The sequence below is a fragment of the Argiope bruennichi genome, chromosome 2 (genome assembly GCF_947563725.1).
Source record: "Argiope bruennichi chromosome 2, qqArgBrue1.1, whole genome shotgun sequence".
NCBI classification, from domain to species: Eukaryota; Metazoa; Arthropoda; class Arachnida; order Araneae; family Araneidae; genus Argiope; species Argiope bruennichi.
Window position 1 is genome coordinate 116,017,680 of NC_079152.1, and position 21,813 is coordinate 116,039,492.

The following is a 21,813-nucleotide window of genomic DNA, read 5'->3' on the forward strand; positions in this document are numbered from 1 at the left end:
TTAATTGTTTCATATTTTTTAGGACTTGGAAGAGAATATGCTTTGTTACTTGCTGAGCGAGGAGCGGCTGTTGTTGGTAAAATACATTTTATTAATTTGGAGATAGTTTTATTACCTTTTGGCTTAAATTTGTTAATTTAATGTTTATTAAATTAGAAATTATTTGAAAATCTTTAATATACCAATCTATTGAAGTGTTATGCTTAAAAACAATTTTATTCATAATTTTACATTTTTATATATCATGTAGTAAAGGATTTTTTATTTTTTTTATTTTGACATTTAATGAAACTTAAATTTTGTTTTTTATATTAGTAATTTGCACATCACTTCAAAATTCAGCAATGCTGCAAAAATATTTCTGCAGAACAGAAATACATCCTGCATACAATTTCAATATTTCATGTAATACATATAATTTCCATTTTCCTAAAAAAAAAATAATGACAAAAAAATCTATCTAATCTTATCCAATATAGTTATATTAATGTATATAGTTATATGAATATAAGTATATTTAATATATTGAAACAAATTAAATTATGTGTTTTAAAAACATGTTTAAACTGTTAACCTTTTCACTAATAAAGCTCTAGGATTGTCAACCAATATTCTGTATCTATTCATTCATTATTTTGAATATTGCTATCTATTATAGAACACCTACAACTGATTCATAAAAGAGATATTAAAAAAATGAATAATACTGTTAAACCAAAAATATTTCATTCATGTGAATATTAAAGTAAAAGAAGCAAAAACAAAAGGAACAATGTTGTTAATGGGGTGGGGGTGGGGGGAACAAGCATACCAATTTGTAATTTTCGTTAAAATTTAGTTATAGGTTTAGCTTGAACCAAAAATTATATAAGGATTAATTTACTATATTGTATTATGTCAATTTATGGTACTTTTGTATTATATAAATGTTTGAGAATTGCAATATTTCTTCACTTTTTGCTGACATTTCTTTTATTATTAAATTAAATAACTTTTATCTAAAAAACAATAATATTGTGCTATTCTCACTGCTGTATCAAAATATTGTATAAAAAGAAACCAAACTTATGTAGTACAAAACATATTAATGAAACAATGGAAGCCACTAGTATTTTGTTTTTGATCTGTTCCTTGAATCTATGAGCTGGTTGCATATATTAGTTTGACAAACTATATTTCAATAGAACAAAGAGGTTATATATTTACTTCTTGATCATATTTTCCTCATGAAATTTGTTCAAATGTATCTTACTTTACAAACTTATGTATCTTATTTTTCAAATTGAATTATAGAGTTGAGAAAGAAGAGATCTTTTAATAGATAAGACTGTCCTTTGCAAAACAAGGTCATATTGGCATCACAAATAGAACAACTATTGTTGATTGTTCTGCCAAAAAACATTAAGGATAACAAAAGTCATAATGAACTTGTGTGTCTGTTGTTACACAATATGTGCTTTGAAACATAAATCTTTTTTTCATTTTATTTCTTAATTAATGAATTGATTTAATTATTGCAACATAGAAGTTAAGACATACAGATGTTTTGATTCTGCATTTATAAGATTATTTAAAAACATTAATTTTTGTAATTTTTACTTTTCATCTTTATGAATTAAAACTCAGTTTGGATATTAAATGATTTTGATAAAAACATCTTAGAAGCTGAAAATTAACTATCATTAATTACCTGCAGTTCTGATTATGTATCATGTTATTTATAGACTTAATGTCTCATTTTCATAATTACTTTTATCTGAATCTAATAACTAAATTTTGTATCTGTTTCATGTTTTATAGTAATTTTGAATCAACTCATTGATAAATATTTAATCATATTTAATAAAGTCAAAGTTATAGATTATAGATTGACTTAAATTTCAAATGTTTCCTTTACATTTTTTGACTACACTATTCATTTTATTTAACAAATTTAAATATCATTTAGAAAATCTTAAAAAGTATTGAAAAATTCTTGAACTGATTATGAATATTAAAAGAAAAGTCATAAAAATCATCATAAAATAATATTATCAGCCTTATATAGCATTCATTTTTGTCTAACATGTTGAGCTGAAGTTTTTTAAATTTGTGCATTCAGTATAATATTTTTTATGTATCGAGTAATGTTTTTATTTTTTATATTTTCTCTGTAACTTTCAATATTGTTCATGCTTTCCATCCTGTTTGATATTATCTGTTGATTATTATCAGATATTAAAATGTTTCCTCCATTTTAATTTTGTATTCAAGAATATTTTATGAAAAATCTTTCACAAAATAACAATTTAGTCAATAAGGATTTTAGATAAAAGTAGACTTAAAAATTATTATTTATGTATATTTTATATAATTATAGCATATTTAATGTTAGATACATAGTCAGAAAGTGTATCACTTTGTGTGAGCAAGTAAATACTGCCATTTTCTTTTACATAACAGTAATAAAATGATGTAAATATGATTCTGCACTTTCTTAGTGATTCAATACCCCTCATCTCATTAGTACTGGTACTGATGATGTTTGTATTTTCCTTCAAAATTAATGTGTTGTGTTAATTTGGCAGTTAATGATCTTGGTGGAACCAGGAGTGGAGAAGGAAAAAGTTCGGCAGCAGCAGATGCAGTGGTAAAAGAAATTAAGGCCAAAGGAGGAAAAGCAGTAGCAGATTATAGTAAGAAAAACTTTCCTGCTTTTAAGCTAATGAAAATCATCATATTATCTAATGTATCTAATTTTCCTGTTATTTTTCTATTAGTATTTTTTTAAAAACTTTCTTAAAAATTTTATGATTAGTATTGTACAAAATTTAGAATATTGTGGCTTAAGAATTTTTTTTTAATATCTACTTAGATTTTGCACAAATATTCTAATTTCATTTTTTTTGGTGGTATTCAACTGTGTAATTATTACTTAATAATACATGTCATGAAACACTTTGTTATATTTCATCAAAAATGAAAGACATTCAAAATCTACAAATAAAAAAAAGTTTTTTGATTTTTTTTTTAAAATTACTTTTGTGTAATTAAATTTGAAAATAGTTATTGCACTTTTGGCAAAATTTTACATATTGATTATTCCATTTGACAAGCTAAGATTTCTTTGAAAGCTTCAGTTTTATGTTAAAATTTTCTGTTATAATAAAATTCAGACTTTTGAGATCATGACATAAATGTGAAATTAATTAGAGATTAAAAATTTAAAAAAGACTTAAAAATGTTTTTTACTTTGTAAATTAAGTATCATAGAAAGTTTGTAATATATGAAAGTTATTTAAGATTTTTGTAAGTAACTCTTTCAAGTAATGACAGTGTGGAGTATATATATATCTCTCTTTTTATAATAAGTACATATTCATTTGTACTTATTCTAACATTTTAAAAACATTATACATAAATTTTTATCAATTTATACAATTTAAAAGATTAATTATATTTATTTATATCTTTTTTACTATTTTCTTGTTTTCTATTTTGACCTTATAGTAGAATAATTAAGCTGATTAATGAATGAACATATATTTTCTATTCATTAACCTGTGTGAATAATTTTTATGTTATAATGTAGTAATTATACTTCAGAAATTTAGGATTTTAATAATAAATTTTCTTTTTTATAGATTCCGTTGAAGAAGGGGAGAAAATAATAAAAACTGCTGTTGATAATTTTGGACGTATAGGTAAATTCTAGCATATTTTACATTTTTGTCTTTTGTAATCTAATGTATGAGGAAACTGTGATATAATTAAATTTCAGGTTAAAAATTCTTAATGTATTTTAATAAAAGTAGAGGAAAACTACAACATTTGAAGAACTGTGCTGATTTTAAACATAAAATTATGAAGAAGATTAATGAACATTGAATTTGTAAAGTGTATACTTATTCTTTCAAAGGCTATATTTTCAAAACAAGAAAAGTTATTATTTTGATTAATTGATCATTTGAAAAATAATGTTGTCGAATTGATAGTTCACTGAATACAAGCTCATAACACACTCTATATAGCATATTCTTGGGAGTTTTTGTTTGTTAAAAAGCAGGATGTAAAAAAAAAAAAAAAAAAAAAAATAGTATTAATTTTTTATATGAATACCATAAAAAAAGCTAGAGAATTCTTTTTAGACCCTAATAATCTTAAAATCTTAAACTTTTATAAGAAACTTTATAAAATAAAATGATTGCATCCACATATTGAATTTCGACATTTGTCTAATTGCTAATTTGGAATTTTAATTATTTATTTTGAATTGGCAACAGTATTCCATATGAAAAGTTATTTATTACATTGTAATGATAATAGGGATTTAAAATTTTTACAATTCTCCTGAATCTGTTTTAATAAGATTTTTTTTTTTGATTTAATAAGGCACCAAACGATTACTTGATATCCTTATATGCATTACTTGAATTTTAAAGAAATTTTACATATTCTATACTTATTAATTTTTAATATATTACTAAATAATTTTTTCTTATTCATGCAATTACTGATTGTATGATTATCTAATATTATTTGTACTTTTTAATAAATTGGAAATATTACATGCTGTTTTTGTTTTTTAGATATTCTCATCAATAATGCTGGTATTTTACGAGATAAATCTTTTGTGAACATTTCACTTGAAGATTGGGGTAAATAGCATTATAATATTTCATTAAAAATTTTTCAATAATTTCATTCAATTTAGCATTTTATCTCTGAAAGTTTAGGTGTATTTTCTACTGGTTTAATTTAATTAATTGTTCAGTCAATTTTTAATTTTTGCCTATTTAGAAGCTTATAAAATTTTAATTTTCATTACATTTTCAATGAGTTTTAAGTTTGGGTGTATATAAAAAATTATTTTAAACTGCATTTTCTATTTTACAAAAAAAAAAAAAAAAAAAGCTATAATTCTAAATTAATTATTAAGTTTAATTCTTTCAAGTGAAGTTTATATGATTGCTTTAAACTTCATATTAAATAATATAGAGCCTTTGTAACAAATTGAAATATTATGAATACATTTAGAAGTTAAGTCTCGTTTTTTAAAAATTATTTTTATTTTCATATTTGTCTTTTATTTTCAGATCTTATTCACAGAGTTCACTTAAGAGGTTCTTTTATAGTTACCAAAGCAGCTTGGCCTTACTTTAGGAGACAAAACTATGGAAGGTATAATTTGATATATTTATATATTTTTGAAACATTAGAAATTTATGATTTTATATTGTTGGTATAAATTTGCACATGATCTTAATCAGTTAATATAGCTGAAATTACTTCTAGAAATTTCAAAGTTGACTCTTTTTCAGAATTATTATGACAGCTTCAGGTGCTGGAATTTATGGAAATTTTGGACAATCAAATTATTCTGCTGGTATGCCTTCATTCATTTTTCAAAATTTATGTGTTCTGAGTTGTGAAGTAGTTTTTTAAAATTATTAATGTAAAAATTCTGAAATTGTATATTTTATATAGTGCTTATAGTGCAGTGTAGACAATTATCCTTTTAATTATCACTATGTTTTAAGCATAGTATTTTTATATATTAGAAATATAATTACTAATAGTCAAGAATAATTATCTTTCCCTTAAAATACTGCCAATGTATAGCAAATATTAATTTCCGAAACAGATGTTATAAATACATAAATTGGAGTATGAAATCTGATCTAAGGAAATTTGTTCTAAATGCATGTCAGCTGTTGCTTTTTTCCATTGTTACTTCTTATAATAATTTGTTGCATTTTGCACTCATTATTCTTCAGTAATGATTTGTAAACTTAAAAACTTGTTACTTTTTTTTTTTTTTACTTTCTGGCAAGTTTGTTATTTTTCAAGACATCGCTTTTGTGTATTGTTTATTATCAGTGTTTTGTTCATTGTTTATTTTCTTTTGATAAGCTATGTTTATTATCTTTTTTCTGATAAATTTTTGTTATTCACTTGCAAAATTTCTGATTGTTTTCAAATTATGAAACTTGTTTCTGAAATTTAATGAAACAACAAGACTTTCGAATATTTTTTATTATTGACATATATTTGTATTTATGCCATACACTTGTATGAGCCCAGTTTTTTCTTCCTCATATGCATAATATAAAAAAGAAATGATTATAATTGTGAAAAAAAATCAAGATTTTGATATTAAGATTTTCTTCTATCGAAAAAAAAAAAAAGGATTTATGTTTGTTTGTCTGTCTATGAATATAATAACTTGAAAGCATTTTAATGTAAAAAGACACCAAGCTTTTAGATTTCGTATTTCTTGCACCAAATTTGCAGATTTCTTTCAAATTTTGAACCAGATACATTTTTTTATTAAACTTACCTGTCTGTGTGCAAGTGAACATAACTATAAAATGTGATAAAGTGATGTGGTATACAATTCATAATTTAAATTTGGTTTACAATTTTAGTATTTAAAGTACAGAACTATATTAAATTTGGAACAAATTTGTTGATGTTTGACATTCATAGGCATGCAAATGGAATAACTTAAAAATACAATATTTTAAATGAAATTTGTTACGTAGTTGTGTAACCAGATTTTTCTGTATCGGATTTTCATTTCAATCAATTAAAAAACTCACCTAAAATGCATCATCACATCATTTGTTTATTATACTTCTGAAACATGAAACATTTTTGTATAGGATTTTGAAAATAAAAATCTGTACTCAAAGTAGTCATGGCTATGCTGAAGGTCCACAATTTTTTTGTTTAACAGTTCTTGCTTGCTTATTAAATAATGATGGCAAAGAAATATTTTCAAATTTACATATATATCAACATTTTCAATAGAAGTAATTTTTCCATTACACTTGAAAAAGTAATAAGATGCAAAACTATACAAGAGTGAAGAATATTTTGAAAACAATATTTTGTGATTGAAATTGGATTTTCCCTAAGTATCTTAAAGATAATCCATACTTATCACTCTAAAGATATTGATTTTAAAGTGATCATTAATCAATTTTCATTTTAATGATATTTATTATGATTGTAAGATACTTTAAGCAATAGTAAATATCATTAAAATGATTTTTTTATTATTTTGTATATTTTTGTGGAACAATTTTTAATAGTGATATTCTATTAAAGATTTATATCTGTATGTTTTATTATTATCTTTATTTTTTCTATTTATTGCATTTATTATCATTAATAATCTAAAGCAAGACAAAAATAATCTTAGAAATATGATTCTAATTTATCGCAATTTTTTAGTGGCAGTTGTAAATTAATACCATTTTTTAAAAATAGTTTTTTTATATGATTTTTAGCAAAACTTGGAGTTTTAGGATTGTCTAATACTCTTGCAATTGAAGGGAAGAAGTACAATATTCATTGTAATACTATTGTTCCTATTGCGGCATCGAGGTTAACTCAAGATATTTTACCTCCTGGTGAGTATAAATATGTTTTGATTTGTTGATAGATGCATCTGATACTTATACTTTTGTTATTTGCTAATTAAAAAAGAAGATTAATAACCATTAGATAAATTTTTTTTTGCTGTTGCTTGTAATAACTTATTATCAGATCTTTTAAGCTGAATTTGAGTAACATATGAAGTGATAAGTAGTAACTGTTGACTTTGAATTTTGCTACCTGGATTATTTTATATTAGTACAATGAATTCCATATTTCACAATTAATTATTTTTTTTGTTACTCAAACTGTATTGCAAATTATTATTTTTCTACAGTTTTTTTTAAATATTTTATTTTTTAGATATATTTGACCAATTAAAACCATCTTGTGTGAGTCCTGTGGTAGCTTGGCTGTGCCATGAGTCTTGTGAAGATAATGGTGGAGTATATGAAGCTGCCGGAGGCTGGGTAGGAAAATGTAAGCAAATTTAAGATATATCATTATTATGGCTAATTATAATTAGTTTATTTCATCCTGAATGTGCCAAATTCAGTTGTCAGTGCAGAAATGATAGTTTTGTTTCCTCCTAATGTAGTATCTCCAAATAAGTATTTTTGTTATTTTATCAAATTCACTTTCAGAAAGAGCATGCTAACAATACTCATTTCACATGTTTTAGTTTTATAGTAATGAATTGTTAATACAGTGAAGTAATGAGCGAGTAAACAGAAATATATACTTGAATTTAACTAACCAATTGGGAGCCAACTACAAAATATGTTTTGAAATCATTAGTTTCACAAATCATGACAGAAAAATTGTAGAGCTTTGTTTTCAGAATTGCTTATTGTTTTATATGTAGTCTGTTCTGCAATGAAATAGATTCATTTATTAAATTTTGCATTGATTAAAAATATATAAACTACATTACTCTCACTTAAGCATAACATACAATAGTAAATACAAAATTCATTATTTGGTACTTTATTCTCGAATATATAACATCATATTATTCCAGAAGGTTTTTTTGTAATAAGAATAATTTTTTGATATTGTTAATTTACATATGCTTCACCTATCTTGAATTTAAAAAAAAAAATGAACAGATTTTATCTTTTTGTGAAAATTATTGATTAATTCTTCCATTACATATACATTAAAAAATTAAGATATTATATATATATATATATATATTTAGATCAATGGCAGAGATCAGCTGGAAAAGCTTTCATACCCCCAGAGACTTTAACAGTTGAAGCTGGTAAGAAATTCCATATTTTTTTACCTTTCCTGTACATATGCTTTTCTAATTTAAAATTTTATTAAATGGAATATTTTATGTTAGTTAGGGACAACTGGTCTAACATTATTGATATGAGTGACTCAACTTCGCCATCAAATCTTCAGGGTAAGTGCATGATTACAAAAGAATTTTTGTGCAACTTTTTTTCTCTTTTATTTTAGTTCAATTATATTCAGTGAAAAATGTGAAAGGTTTTGATTAATTACTACCTTGTATGATAAAATAGCATTAAATTCTACATGTTCTATTTTATAAATGTAAATTACTTGATAAGTCTGTCATTTCATTAAATAAAATTAAAAAATAAAAGGTTACTGATTTTTTTTTCTTTTTTTTTCCCCCATTTTGAGTTGTATTTTTTTCTCAACATTTTCATGGAATGAATACACAGATTTCTCTCTCAGTTTTTGTTAAAATTATCTAGGCTGTTTTTATAATTATTAGAAGCTAAATTAGGACTTAAGTTTTTAAATTTCTAAATTATTTTTTCATTAAAATTTTTTCTTTAATTTGACCTCTAGATTCTTGTATATTAATAGTGTTTAACCGGATAAATGCAATTTTATTTAGTGGGAACAACAAGTATTTCTTTGAATAAGTTTTAGTATTTGGTTGAAAATTTTCATTGCTGAACTGCTTGTACATTACATAATTAAATTTACAACCAAAATATATTTACATGTAAGAATGTTTTGAAAATAGCTTGTAATAATATTTATTCATATTATACTAATTATTGAGAGCTTTAATATTCTGCTGGAATTTAAATTTTGAAGTTGTTTCATTCTATTAATGTCAAATTTCTATTTGATTTTTATTTTATTTATCTTTTGACATTTGTTATTTAAAATGCTTTTTAAATTTTGCAGATCAAACTGTTTCTCTTATGGAATCTCTTAGTGGCCAATCCAAACCTAAGCCAAGACCTACTAAAGTATCTCATGATGATCCTGATGTGTTCCGTTATGATCATGATAAAGCAATTTTATATGCATTAGCAGGTATAGTTATTTTCATATTTATATTAATTAACGGTTGCATTTTGTTATAAGCATTAAATGTTATGGTTGAACACATTATTTAAGTTTTGTGATAAGTTTTAAAGTTTTGTTTTTGTTTAACTTTTAAAAATGGATTTATCTTCTAATAAACTAATGTTTTGAAGTAAAGCAGAAATATGTTATCTTTTTCTTCAACTTTATAATTTTTTTCATGTATAATTTATTATTTCATCTTTCTTGGAAATTTTAATTGCTGCAGAAATATTAAATTTTTGTATATGATCTTTCATACAAAAAATTGTATATTTTGAATAAAAATTATAATATTTCCACTTATTTATAGAAATATTTAATAAGAACCTATTATGCAATGATTAAATATTTCATTAAATTACTATAGCCTAAAAATACGTTACTTTCTTTTTTAGTACTAAGTTTAATTTATAGATTAAATTTAAAAACTAATAATTCTAATTAAAGTTGAATAAATAGAATGCATACTTGAATTTATTGTGAATTTTTATTTTTAATTGCTTGACTTTTAATACATTTTAACTTGGCATTTTCTGAAAGATATTAAAATGGTATTTATTTTGACATTCATTTTTATTAATACATTAGCAAATCCTAAATACCTGTCAGCATATTCATATCTCTGAGCAATGTTATCTTGTAATATCAAAACTATGTTGACAAAGTAACTCATTTAGTGATGGTAGAGCATACTACTAGGTAATTCAATTTAAAAAAAAAATAAGTAAAGAAGAGGAAAAATTTTGCAGTATGGATTCATTTTATGAATACATTTGTTACAGTTATTTTCTATTGCTGTCACTACCAGTACTTTCCTGCTCCTTCTTGAAGTACTGATCTGATGCATGGACACATCCCTTCTTGATATATATGGCCTTCATAATTTTTTTTTTTTTGAAAGAAAGACTAACCCTCATCCTTGAACACCAGCATCCATTACAAAATGCTGGTCATTTAATTCTTTAAATTAAGTAGTAGGGAAATATAATATAGTAAACTGCAGGCTGCAAAAAAAGGTCTCATACCTGAATACTTGTGACTTGTTACTATATATTAAAACTGTTGAAAGGATGTGAAACTGTAATTTTTTTATTGAATATTGTAATTTTGTAGGCATTTATTTACATCTATACATTTTTGGGCACATTAAAGATTATGAAAGATTATTATAAACATAACTAAGGATTTTTTTTTTTCTTATCCTACCTTCCCTTCTGTTTACACAGAAATATTAGATTCAAAATTAGAAAACGATATATCATAATTGCCATAACAAAGTTTTGTCTAAATTTTCGATGTATGTATAATAATAATAATCAATAGCACTTTACTGAGGAAGAAGGAACTATTTAGTAAAAAGAGTAGGAAATAAGCATTTAAACATAGCATTCTTTTTTAAAAAAAAAAACATAAAATCATTGCAGATTTTATTTGTTACAGTGCCAAGGAATTGCATAGGAAATTGCAGAGGAAAATAATTAGATGATGATATTGATATCAGTGACTATTGATGGCAGAATACAAAATGTTAACCTTGAGATTCGTGGTATTATAGAACAAGAGTAATCAAACACTAGTAGAAAAGAGAGAGAGAGAGAGAGAGAAAAAAAAAAAGAGAGCTTTGATTGAAATGTTTTGAATTTGTAAAAAGAATGTAATTAAGAACAAGAAAGATGACATAATTTTAAAAATTAAAAAATAAAACTAATAATTTTATTGAATTGCATTAGGAAAAAATATTTAAATTGAAAGAGAAAGAAAACATGAAATTTTTTTTCACACATACTAGCAGGTATATACAGTTTTATCCATTACTTATATTTCCTTATTTTATTTTATAGTTGGCATGTCTGTCAAAGAACCTTCAGCTCTTGATTTCTTGTATGAAAATGCAGATAACTTTAAAGTATTGCCAACATTTGGAACTATTGTTGGTATGAACACTTTATTTAGCTCAGAAGTTTTACGGGAACAAATTGAAAAGCTTAATGGTGATCCAACAAGAGTAAGTAATATGTTTTAAATTCCACTCTAAAATTTATTTTTTAAGAATCAGCATTCACAATACCTATTTTGTTTGTATTTTCAAAAGAATTTTTTAAAAATAAATTGATACTAATCATATTTATTGTTCTACTACTGACTAAAAGTAAATTATTTTGTTTTCACATTATTACTGTTATCCAGTTCATTAACCTGTTTAGGACTGATGCACGTGGAAAGAAGTGCTCCCACAAGATGAGACCTGGCAAACGCCGACTGTTCATAAAAGCTTGAGCAGTTTATTCTGCTGTCTGACAGATATTAAATTTCATTAAAAAATATATATTGTGTAAAAAGTACCCTTTACCTAAAAATGAAATCATATTTAAATATGCAATAATAGATCTCATTTTCTAATAAAATAAAAAAAAATCAATTAAAATATTTGTTATTTATTATAAAAAAAGTTTATTGTACTTTATTGTAATTTAAAGCATCTAAATGCTAGATAATTCATACAAACTCTTGGTAGAATACCTTCCATAATATTCTATCCCAAATGAGCAGAAATATAATGAATAACTACTTCAAAATGAGTTCATATTCCTCTTTACATTCGCTAGTATATGTTTCTATTTATATTTGTGAAGATCAAATTATTCACAATACTTGAGAAACTCTAATGTGACCTTAGAGATATAATTTCCGATGTACGAGACCAATCATTTGAAAGAGTTATGGACTAATAATACATTTGATGGAAAAATATTTCATTCCAAAAGCCTGACACATCTGTGTATCTAATCCTGCAGATCAAATTCTGCTGTAATGCAAGGATGCCAGTATCCACACTTAAGAGGAGCCTAGTACAAACACATATGCATATTGTTCATCCTGAAGGGGATGAATTTGATAATTAATTCAAAATATTCTGAGAATAGTTGAAATAAAACTATTTAATTTAATCTGTTAAATATTTATCAATAGTTCTGAAATGCATGTTAGAAACAACATTTGTATTTTATTACTATTTGAGGTGACTATTATTATTAACTGTAAATTGACTCTTTTTCTTAACATGGAAAGGAATAAAATGTTTGCTGTTCTTCAGTTACGGTAAATTAATAAGAGTTTATGCAAGACGGTTGTTGTTTAATAGATTTTTAAGAGCAAATGAAATTTTGATTCCTTTTTGACTTGCTAATTCTGTTATTGAATGCCGTAAAGTTTCTTTACTGCTTAGAATTATGACATAGAAATTCTTTCATACATTTTATATATGCAGCTTAATTTCCATATATTTTGGCAGATTTTAATGCAAATTTGTATTTAATATACCCAAGCAAAATACTTAATTTTTTTTAATTATATGAAATTTATTTCAGTTACTACATGGGGAACAGTATTTAGAATTGTATCAGCCATTCCGACCTTCAGGTGTTCTTACTTCTAAATGTCGTTTAGTTGATGTTCTAGATAAAGGATCTGGTGCTGTTGTCATTGTTGAAGGTAAGTTGGACTTTTAACATCCCTGTATTTAAATGTATTTATTATATAGTGAAGTGCAGGAATCATGCTGCTTTATAATTTTAAAATTGAGTATCTTTAATATTTAGTTCGGTTGTAGAATTTATTTTGTTAATTAGAAGAATTTATTTGTAATTAGTAAATTTTAGTTATCTAAATAAATGTTTTAAATTTTATAAGTTTTGTCCTCTTTTGTGGAGTTTCTTTATTTTATCCTTTGTTATAATATTTAACATACTATTTTCTAATTAAAAAATAACTAATTATGTGTATTTATTCTACATCACTACATCTTTGATTATTTAATCAAACAGGCTATAAAATCAGTTATCTTATATTATACATGATTGGTTATGAAATATATTACTTGTAACTCAAAAAAATCACAAAAATTATGCATTTTAAATCATTAACAAGTTGAAAAATGTCATGATATGTGAACATTTAATTTTTCTTCATGTGGTATGCCAGAAAATATATAACATGCTAAATTTCTGAATGTATGCAATCTAGTGATATTTTTCTTCTCCGAAGATTTATAATTCCAATGCTACTAATACATTGTTAGCTAGAATCATTTACTGAATTATTATTTAAATTATTCGTAACTTTGTGTTTGATTTGTTAAAATGAGATTCTTGTAACAAGTAATTTTCTTTGAATGGACAACTATTTTGTTATTTACTAATGTATAACATCATTCTTAAAACTTTAATTCCTTAAGATACCATTTTAAATTACTGGCTTAATGTTATCTGATGTTTCAAAATCTCAATATCTTGTTCATTTAAATCTGCTCTGTTTTCTTTAAATATTTGAGTCACATAGTTGATTATATTCAATATTGTGAAAAATATAGATTTAGGTACTTTTATATTTAAGTGTATTTTTCAATGTTTTTTCATGACTTTTAAAATTTATTGTTAGCATTTGTTGGGATATTTATTAGGATAACCTTTAAAATCTTAAAGCTTCTTGTATTTAAAAATATTTGATTTTTTTCACCAAATATGAAACAGATTTTTTTTTATCATTGCCTAACTTTTTGGCATTGATTTTAGGAATATATAGTATATTAAAGTATAAATCACTGTATATAATTCTATATTATGGATGAATTGAAAACATTAAAACATTCATTTTCAGTTATCTGTTATTTGTTTTTATTTTCCTGTTTGAATATTTGTGCTAAGCATCATATTTTTTAAATTCTAATTTTAGAGGATACTTTTGATGAAAATAATCAACTGGTAATGCGCAGTGAATGGACCATCTTTCTGGTTGGTGCTGGTAATTTTGGTGGTAAGAGATCTACTGACAAAGGCAAGAAAGTTCAGTCTCTACCAAATCGTAAACCAGATGCTGTAATTGAAGAAAAAACCTCTGTTGATCAGGTTATTAGAAATTTTCTATGTTCATTTCTGCTTGTTTTTTCAACTATTTGTGTTCCAGATTATATGAATACTTATTACTTTTTTAATGTTTGTATACATTCATATTTCAGCTTTTTTGACTAATTTTAAGAAATATATTAGCCATAATCATTACATTTGTATGTATACATAATATGAAATGATTACGCATATTATGCATAGCGTAAATGTTCATTAAATATTTAAGAAAGATCTAGAAATTGACATGCATATTATTTAGTTGATGCTATTTTATTTTACTAACCATACTTTGACTTCATATGAAAAATGCTAAATTTTGATAATACATATTACATAAAATATACATAAAAGTATATAATTATTTCTTTGGTTTCTTTATTTATATCTTTTTAACCTTTCCAGTTTTTTTTAAATACCATAGCAGTTTATTTAAATGTGTGTGTAATTGATTTATGAAAGAAAGCAAATTAGGATATGGATAAGAAGAGAGTTAATTCTATGAACATGCTTTTCTGTATTTTAGGATATAAAAATTTAAAAATAAGTATATTAAATATTATAATTTAATGCATTATTGGTTTCATTACATTGACTTAAGCTTTGATGTAAGATGCATAACATAATTTGAGTAATTTTTCCTCTTCTTTATGAGATACATTTAATTATAATAAATGTATGATATTTTCATTTTTAGGCAGCTTTATATAGACTGTGTGGTGATAAAAATCCTATGCATATTGACCCATCTTTTGCTGCTATTGGAGGTATGTTGAATAAATCATAATTTTTGTATTTGCTATTACAGAAGTAAACAGCTATGATAAAAAACTCGCCTCTTTTTTTAAAATAATGATTCATAAATAACATTTTTATTTAAATCAGCTTTATGCTTTGAAGATAAACTGAATTCTAAGTTGATATTTTATTGCTTAATTCATTTTAAAATTGTTTGTATAAAAACAACCATACATTGTTTATTTTATTTTGAAGAGGCTTTATTGTGCATTTTAAATAATAGTAATTATAAAATATGATTTAAATGTGGGTAAAATCAAATAAGAATTTTACCTTAATGATGTCAGTTTTTTATGGATATAATAGTTCTGCTTTGTACAAGTGCAGTTCATTATAATGTTAAGACATTATGCAAAATTCTTAAAATTTAAAATGAAATTGCTAATTACGAAAGATTTATTGTTAAAATGAGTGAAGATACTTATGATGAAAATCTTCTGTGAACATTTTATTAATAAGGAATGTTTGGACTATGTGAAATAATGCATGTAAAATTTAGGATCAGTATTCACTGTAAATGTTAAATCAAGTTTATAACCTGAGAAATAATATTAACACTGAGAATTTCCATTATTGTATATATCTAATATTATATTAGTGATGAAATATATACTAAATATGTTTGTTTTTTCAGGATTTTCTGAACCAATTCTCCATGGCTTGTGTTCTTTAGGTTATGCTACTAGGCATGTATTGAAACAGTTTGCTAATTACGATGTGAACTTATTCAAAGCAGTTATGGTAAGCCATTTCTTTAGAACTTTTAAAAAAATTTATTATTAATATTTATTAAAATTTTAATTTGATATGGTACCACTTCTTTCTGTCTTTTAATAAAATGTTGTAAACAAAATATTTAGTTTTTCTTTGATATAGCTCTAAGTATAATATAAATAACTATATATTCTATGTACTGCAGTTATTTTAATGATTTATTTAGATTTTCATTAGCTTTATTCAAGAAAAATTTCAGGTTTTCTTAAAAATGCAGATTTTTGCAGATGAGTAATAAAATGACCCTCCCTTCGAAATTTAGACCTCAGAGTTTACCTTTTCTCTCCCCCCCTTCATTAGCCATCATACAGGTAGAAGAAATTGGAACTATTTATAGGGTGAATAGAGTACTTGTGTATTGTTCTAAGAGCGGCATGGGAACAAAATGTTTTAATGAGATCTGTACTACTTTTTATGGATAAGATATACAAATAAAAGTATATTAATAAGGTATAAAAGCATATAAATCTGCTTACATATTAGAATAGATTTTTAATGATAGAATATTGATGAATCTATTCATAAATAAATCAGTTTCATCAAGCTAACAGCAACTTTAATGTTGATAATTGTAATGCATTTCTTAGTTTAAAAATGAATTCTAATAATTCATATTTTATACAATTGTTTGTACACAACATCAAGGAATATACTCTTTAAATGCGGAATTAGAGCTTTTCATTTGCAATCTGATATTGATTTTAAATGTAAATCATGCATTTATTATGATTGTTGAATAACATTTCCTTATTTATATATTAATTCACATACATCTGCAATTCAAGCAACTTTCACCAGTTAAGATAACAATATTCATTGTTAAATTTTTTCACTTGAGCTCCTTTAAAGATTCTGTTATTCACATTCAGTCACATACCACTAATGAGTACAGAACAGTCCAACAATATTCCTTTTTTTTTTTTTAATGCAAAAATGTAATCATTTATTTGTTTGGTTTTGCATGTAATATCTAAATTTATTAGCATTCTAATCTTTCTGTTCATCCATCATCAACTAAGAAAGTTGGGAAAAGAACTTCAAGGTTACATAAAGTAATTTTCCCCTTCAAATTATGAATTTTTTTCTTTTGTCCCATTTCCTTCTGATTGAGCATACATATTAACAATGTAACTTCAATATTTTTACCTCCCAGTAAAGTGTTTTATTAAAAAAAGCATTGTAAGCCAAATACACCCACAGTAGGAAAACTAAGTTAAATATATTTTTCATTGTGCATTTTTTTTTTTTTTTTGCTGAGATGGGAGATGAAATTTGAAAATAAATTATAAAGGAAGATGAAAGATAAAAGTTAATGAGATAATATATATATATATATATATATATATATATATATATATATATATATATATATATATATATATATATATAGTAAATAAATTTGAATAACATTCTTTTTTCTATTCAAAATAATTTTTCAATAATTTTTACTTAAAACATAGAAATACCTGGAGTGAGGCACTTGTAAAATTTCTGCAATGATATTATTATACTTGATCTGGGTTAAGATTGAAAAGAAGATAGTCTGACTTAGATAGGAAAAAATACATACAGGAAGCTTCAAGGAACACAACTTCTTAGAGAATATCAAATGCTGTGGTTCTAATACCAAATGTACTGTTATCCACTTAGGATAGAATGTATTAAATTTCACTGAAGGCAGCTTCTGAAATATTGAGCCAATAAGTGCATTTATATTGAAAAGTCCTGGCACTTATATAGATAGATATAATACTAAAAAATTAAGGGTTTTATTTATTTATTTTTTTGATTTGGTATTGTGCAAAGAGAGAAATTATAATTATCAAAACATTCAACTTGGAGATTTTAAGGAACCTCGATGTTGATTTTCCCTCCCCCCCCTCCAAAAAAAAAAAAAAAAAGAACTTGAATCATGTTTTTCTTTTTGCATCTATTATATACATAAATTAAAAACCAAATCAATAGAGGAATAAAATTTGAAAATTATCAAATTTTGTGGGGATTTAGAGAATTTATCATATGGAATTCTGGCTGCTTGTTTCTATTCATCAATGTGTGTCTTTAAGTGATTTCATAGTCTTATGAGCATCAAAGAAAAAACTATTGGTCTTTTTTCTCAAAATAAAACCAGAAAAATTGATTTAATTTTAAATATTTTTGATTAATGTGAATAAACAGTATTTCTGTTTCTACATATATATTTTCCACTTTTAGTCTTCAATTGTACTTTAAAAAAATTTCAGTCACAATAGTCTAAATCCTTGTAAACAAATATAAAATATCCATAATACAAGCACAAATAAAGGAATGTATATAATTTGGATATCAAGGCTGGACAAGAGCTTATATAGTTTTGAATTATTATTTGTTAGTAATTTTTTTATTAGAATTTCTGTGTTAGAAATCTTTACCAGATAAAAAATATAATTATTAATTAGAAACTAATTATTAAACTATTCAAAATTGATTAAAAAGTACCTAATTTATGTTATGCAGAGATCATTATTTTGCAATATATGACTTTAGTATAAGCAGTAATTTAGCATGAACTACCACTTCATTCAGTACTTTTGAACTTGATTGATTTAATTTATATTTTAAAGTATGGAAATAGCACCATTTGTTTAAGAGAATATATATTCTGGTACATATATAATGTATAAAAGCTATGAATTTTGTAGATTGATAATATATAGCAAAAATTGTTTTGAATGTGTATAAATTTTTACTGTAGGGAGACATTATTGTTTGCTATTGCTTTTATTTTGTTTTACTTCCATTGTCTATTTCAATAATCGACTCTAATTATTTTTATTAAGGCAAGATTTGCAAGTACGATACTTCCTGGACAAACTTTGCGAACTGAAATGTGGAAAGAAAATAATAGGATACATTTTGAAAGCATGGTAAGAAAATCTTTATTTACTCAATTAGATAAGTTTTATGAGCAACAATTATTTTATTTTTATATACAATTATATAGTTATACAAATTGTATATGGAAATTTCATATCTTATTATATACAGTTGTAGAGTAATTTTATATATTTATATGTACTCACTATTGCATGTGAAATAGTAAGACAAAGTTTTAAAAAATTCATTTTACAGTGTGTGGAAACAGGCAAAAAAGTTATTTCAGGAGCTTACATTGATCTGATTGGGACAGCTAATGCCACCAATGGACCTGCAGTATCGATGCCTGTTAAAGTAAGAATCCAATTTAATGTTTATTTTGCACTTATTACCTATAACCTTAGATTTGTATTCATTTTATAATATTTAATATAATATTTCCTTAAACCATTTTCTTATTTTTATTTAATACTGTCTCTTCTTTAATTTTTTAAATTAAATTAAAGTAGTTATATTAAGTGAAATAAAGTAATTGCATTATGTATTGAGCTATTCAGCACCTTTTAAATATTGATAAAAATTTCAAGATCTTTTGCTGATGTTCAAGTATTTAATTCTGAATACTTTTTAATTGTGCTGTTTTCTATTTTTTTTTTCAGTCAGGACCAGCATTAAAGAGCAAATTTATTTTTAAAACAATGGCAGACCAACTAGCTCAAATGCCTGAATTAGCTTCTAAAATACAAGCTGTGTATGAATGGAACATTTTACAAAATGGCAAAACTGCAGCTACATATAGTAAGTTTTCTTTGTTTGAACTTTTACTTGAAATTACTGATAATTGAATAGATCTAACTACCACAAGATTGGGGGATCTTACTTATTATTAGAGTTTATTAAATTAAAATAGAATTTTTACGGCTGTACAATTAAAAAAATTAAAAATTCTTTTATTTAATTCTTGCTAAAAGGGGAGATTCCTTTGTAAAAAATGTTGAGGGAATGAATTAAAAAGATATATCAAGAATTGTATTATAAAAAAAATATGAGATGATTTTGACCAGATGTAATTTATGTAGATAAAGAATCCATATGTCAAAATTATAGTGTGTAATTAAAAATGAAATAAGTAAAGTAAGATATAATAATTTCTTTGCTTAGTATACAATATTACATGTTTTTATTTGAAATAGAAATTTTTTTTAAAAATTAAATTCTCTGTAATTGAGAATTTGTTAAATTTGAAGTATTTATCTCAGAATAGATTAAATTCTAGAATTGACTTTTTTGCAGCTAAGCTCAAGCTTCTAAACGAATAAATAAACAATAATAATAAAAAAAAAAACTTGATTTCATTGTTTTTTATTAACCTAATGTTTTTAAATACTACTTCTTTTGTGGAAATGCTAAATATTTTTTATTGAAGTTTTTCTATGATCCAACTCTAGATGTTTCTTTTATATTCATATGACTCATTCGTTGTTTCAATATTGTGTAAGGTTATTGAATTGCATGTGCATGGTAATAAATTGCCAAATATTATAGCTTTTAATTCATGAACATTTTTTCTCAGATTATTATCTTTAATGAAGCAATAGGTGCTGATAGTTATTACTATAAATACATGTAGTATAACTTTAAAAAACTTGGATGTATTTATTAAATTATCTTTTTTACCTTCTAGCTGTTGATTTAAAAAATGGACCAGGGAAAATTGTAGAAGGCACTATCAATGGAATAAAACCTGGGTGCACTCTGATTATGGAGGATGAGGATATGCTTGCATTAGTTACTGGAAAATTGGATCCTCAAAAGGCAAGTTGTATTGTATTTGAATCACCATTTTAAAATTGTGTGCATTGCTTATAAGATTCTAACATAAAGCTAAAATTAATAATTGTGATAAGCATGCATATCTATCATGGGGCACTAAATATTGGTCCATATAGCTATTTTAGTAAAGATATTAATAAAAAAGTTTTGCACATTGAATTGTACTTAATGATTAGAATTAATTATTAGGTACAATTAAACATGGATTATGATTTTGATGATACATAACGATATTTCAAATTTCATTCAATCCATTAATTTTCAAGCTGTAAAAAAAAAAAAAAAAAAAGTTTAAATTTTTATTTACATTTATGTGTTTTATTTTTTTTTAAAGGCTTTCATGTCTGGAAAACTAAAGATCAAAGGCAACATTATGCTGACTCAGAAACTCAAACCGTTGTTATCAGCACGACCAAAAGTTGATCTAACAAAACCTCAAGTGAGTATTTGTTTACTTTGCTAATCAGTGAATTTGGAAAATAAAGTGAAATTTTTTGTAGAGGTACTGATAAAAAAATAAACCTCCAACTATCTTATCTTACAAAATGTGAATGATGAAATTATATTACTAAGGTTTTCTATGCAGCTCTTTTTTTTCAAGATTTTAAATTTTATGTTGAAAATTTATATCTTGCATCCTTTTAAAATGCATTAGTTCATACAATTCATTTAATAAATTGCAATATTTTATGTTTTTTTTTTTATCTGAAGACCAAAAATTTAATAGAATTAATAAACTTATTTGTTTGTATATTTACTCCACTTACTTAGTATTCTATTTTGCCTTCGTTAATTAATTTATAATAGTTAAATTATTGACTAATATATAAATGACTGGCTAATTGGATATTTTACTTTTGAAAAGTCTTCAGTAAAAATATGTTAACATTTATTATTTTTAAAATTAAAATTCATATTAATATTTAAATGATTATAACAAGGTCATTTA

At 24.1% G+C, this 21,813-nt stretch overlaps 1 protein-coding gene across 2 annotated transcripts in view; it reads left to right on the forward strand.

Annotated features, from left to right (window-relative positions):
• LOC129955732 (peroxisomal multifunctional enzyme type 2-like) overlaps positions 1-21,813 on the forward strand; it is a 57,738-nt gene that overhangs the window by 10,777 nt on the left and 25,148 nt on the right. For both annotated transcript variants that reach the window (XM_056068247.1, XM_056068248.1), the window contains 21 exons: positions 23-76; positions 2,568-2,675; positions 3,624-3,683; positions 4,569-4,637; positions 5,076-5,160; positions 5,301-5,365; positions 7,275-7,397; positions 7,726-7,842; positions 8,564-8,626; positions 8,711-8,773; positions 9,538-9,669; positions 11,544-11,707; positions 13,071-13,194; positions 14,434-14,606; positions 15,301-15,370; positions 16,036-16,142; positions 18,995-19,081; positions 19,287-19,385; positions 19,691-19,829; positions 20,716-20,846; positions 21,199-21,303. In XM_056068247.1, the coding sequence (XP_055924222.1) occupies positions 23-76; positions 2,568-2,675; positions 3,624-3,683; positions 4,569-4,637; positions 5,076-5,160; positions 5,301-5,365; positions 7,275-7,397; positions 7,726-7,842; positions 8,564-8,626; positions 8,711-8,773; positions 9,538-9,669; positions 11,544-11,707; positions 13,071-13,194; positions 14,434-14,606; positions 15,301-15,370; positions 16,036-16,142; positions 18,995-19,081; positions 19,287-19,385; positions 19,691-19,829; positions 20,716-20,846; positions 21,199-21,303 (2,138 nt within the window). The remainder of the gene's footprint in view (positions 1-22; positions 77-2,567; positions 2,676-3,623; positions 3,684-4,568; positions 4,638-5,075; positions 5,161-5,300; positions 5,366-7,274; positions 7,398-7,725; positions 7,843-8,563; positions 8,627-8,710; positions 8,774-9,537; positions 9,670-11,543; positions 11,708-13,070; positions 13,195-14,433; positions 14,607-15,300; positions 15,371-16,035; positions 16,143-18,994; positions 19,082-19,286; positions 19,386-19,690; positions 19,830-20,715; positions 20,847-21,198; positions 21,304-21,813) is intronic.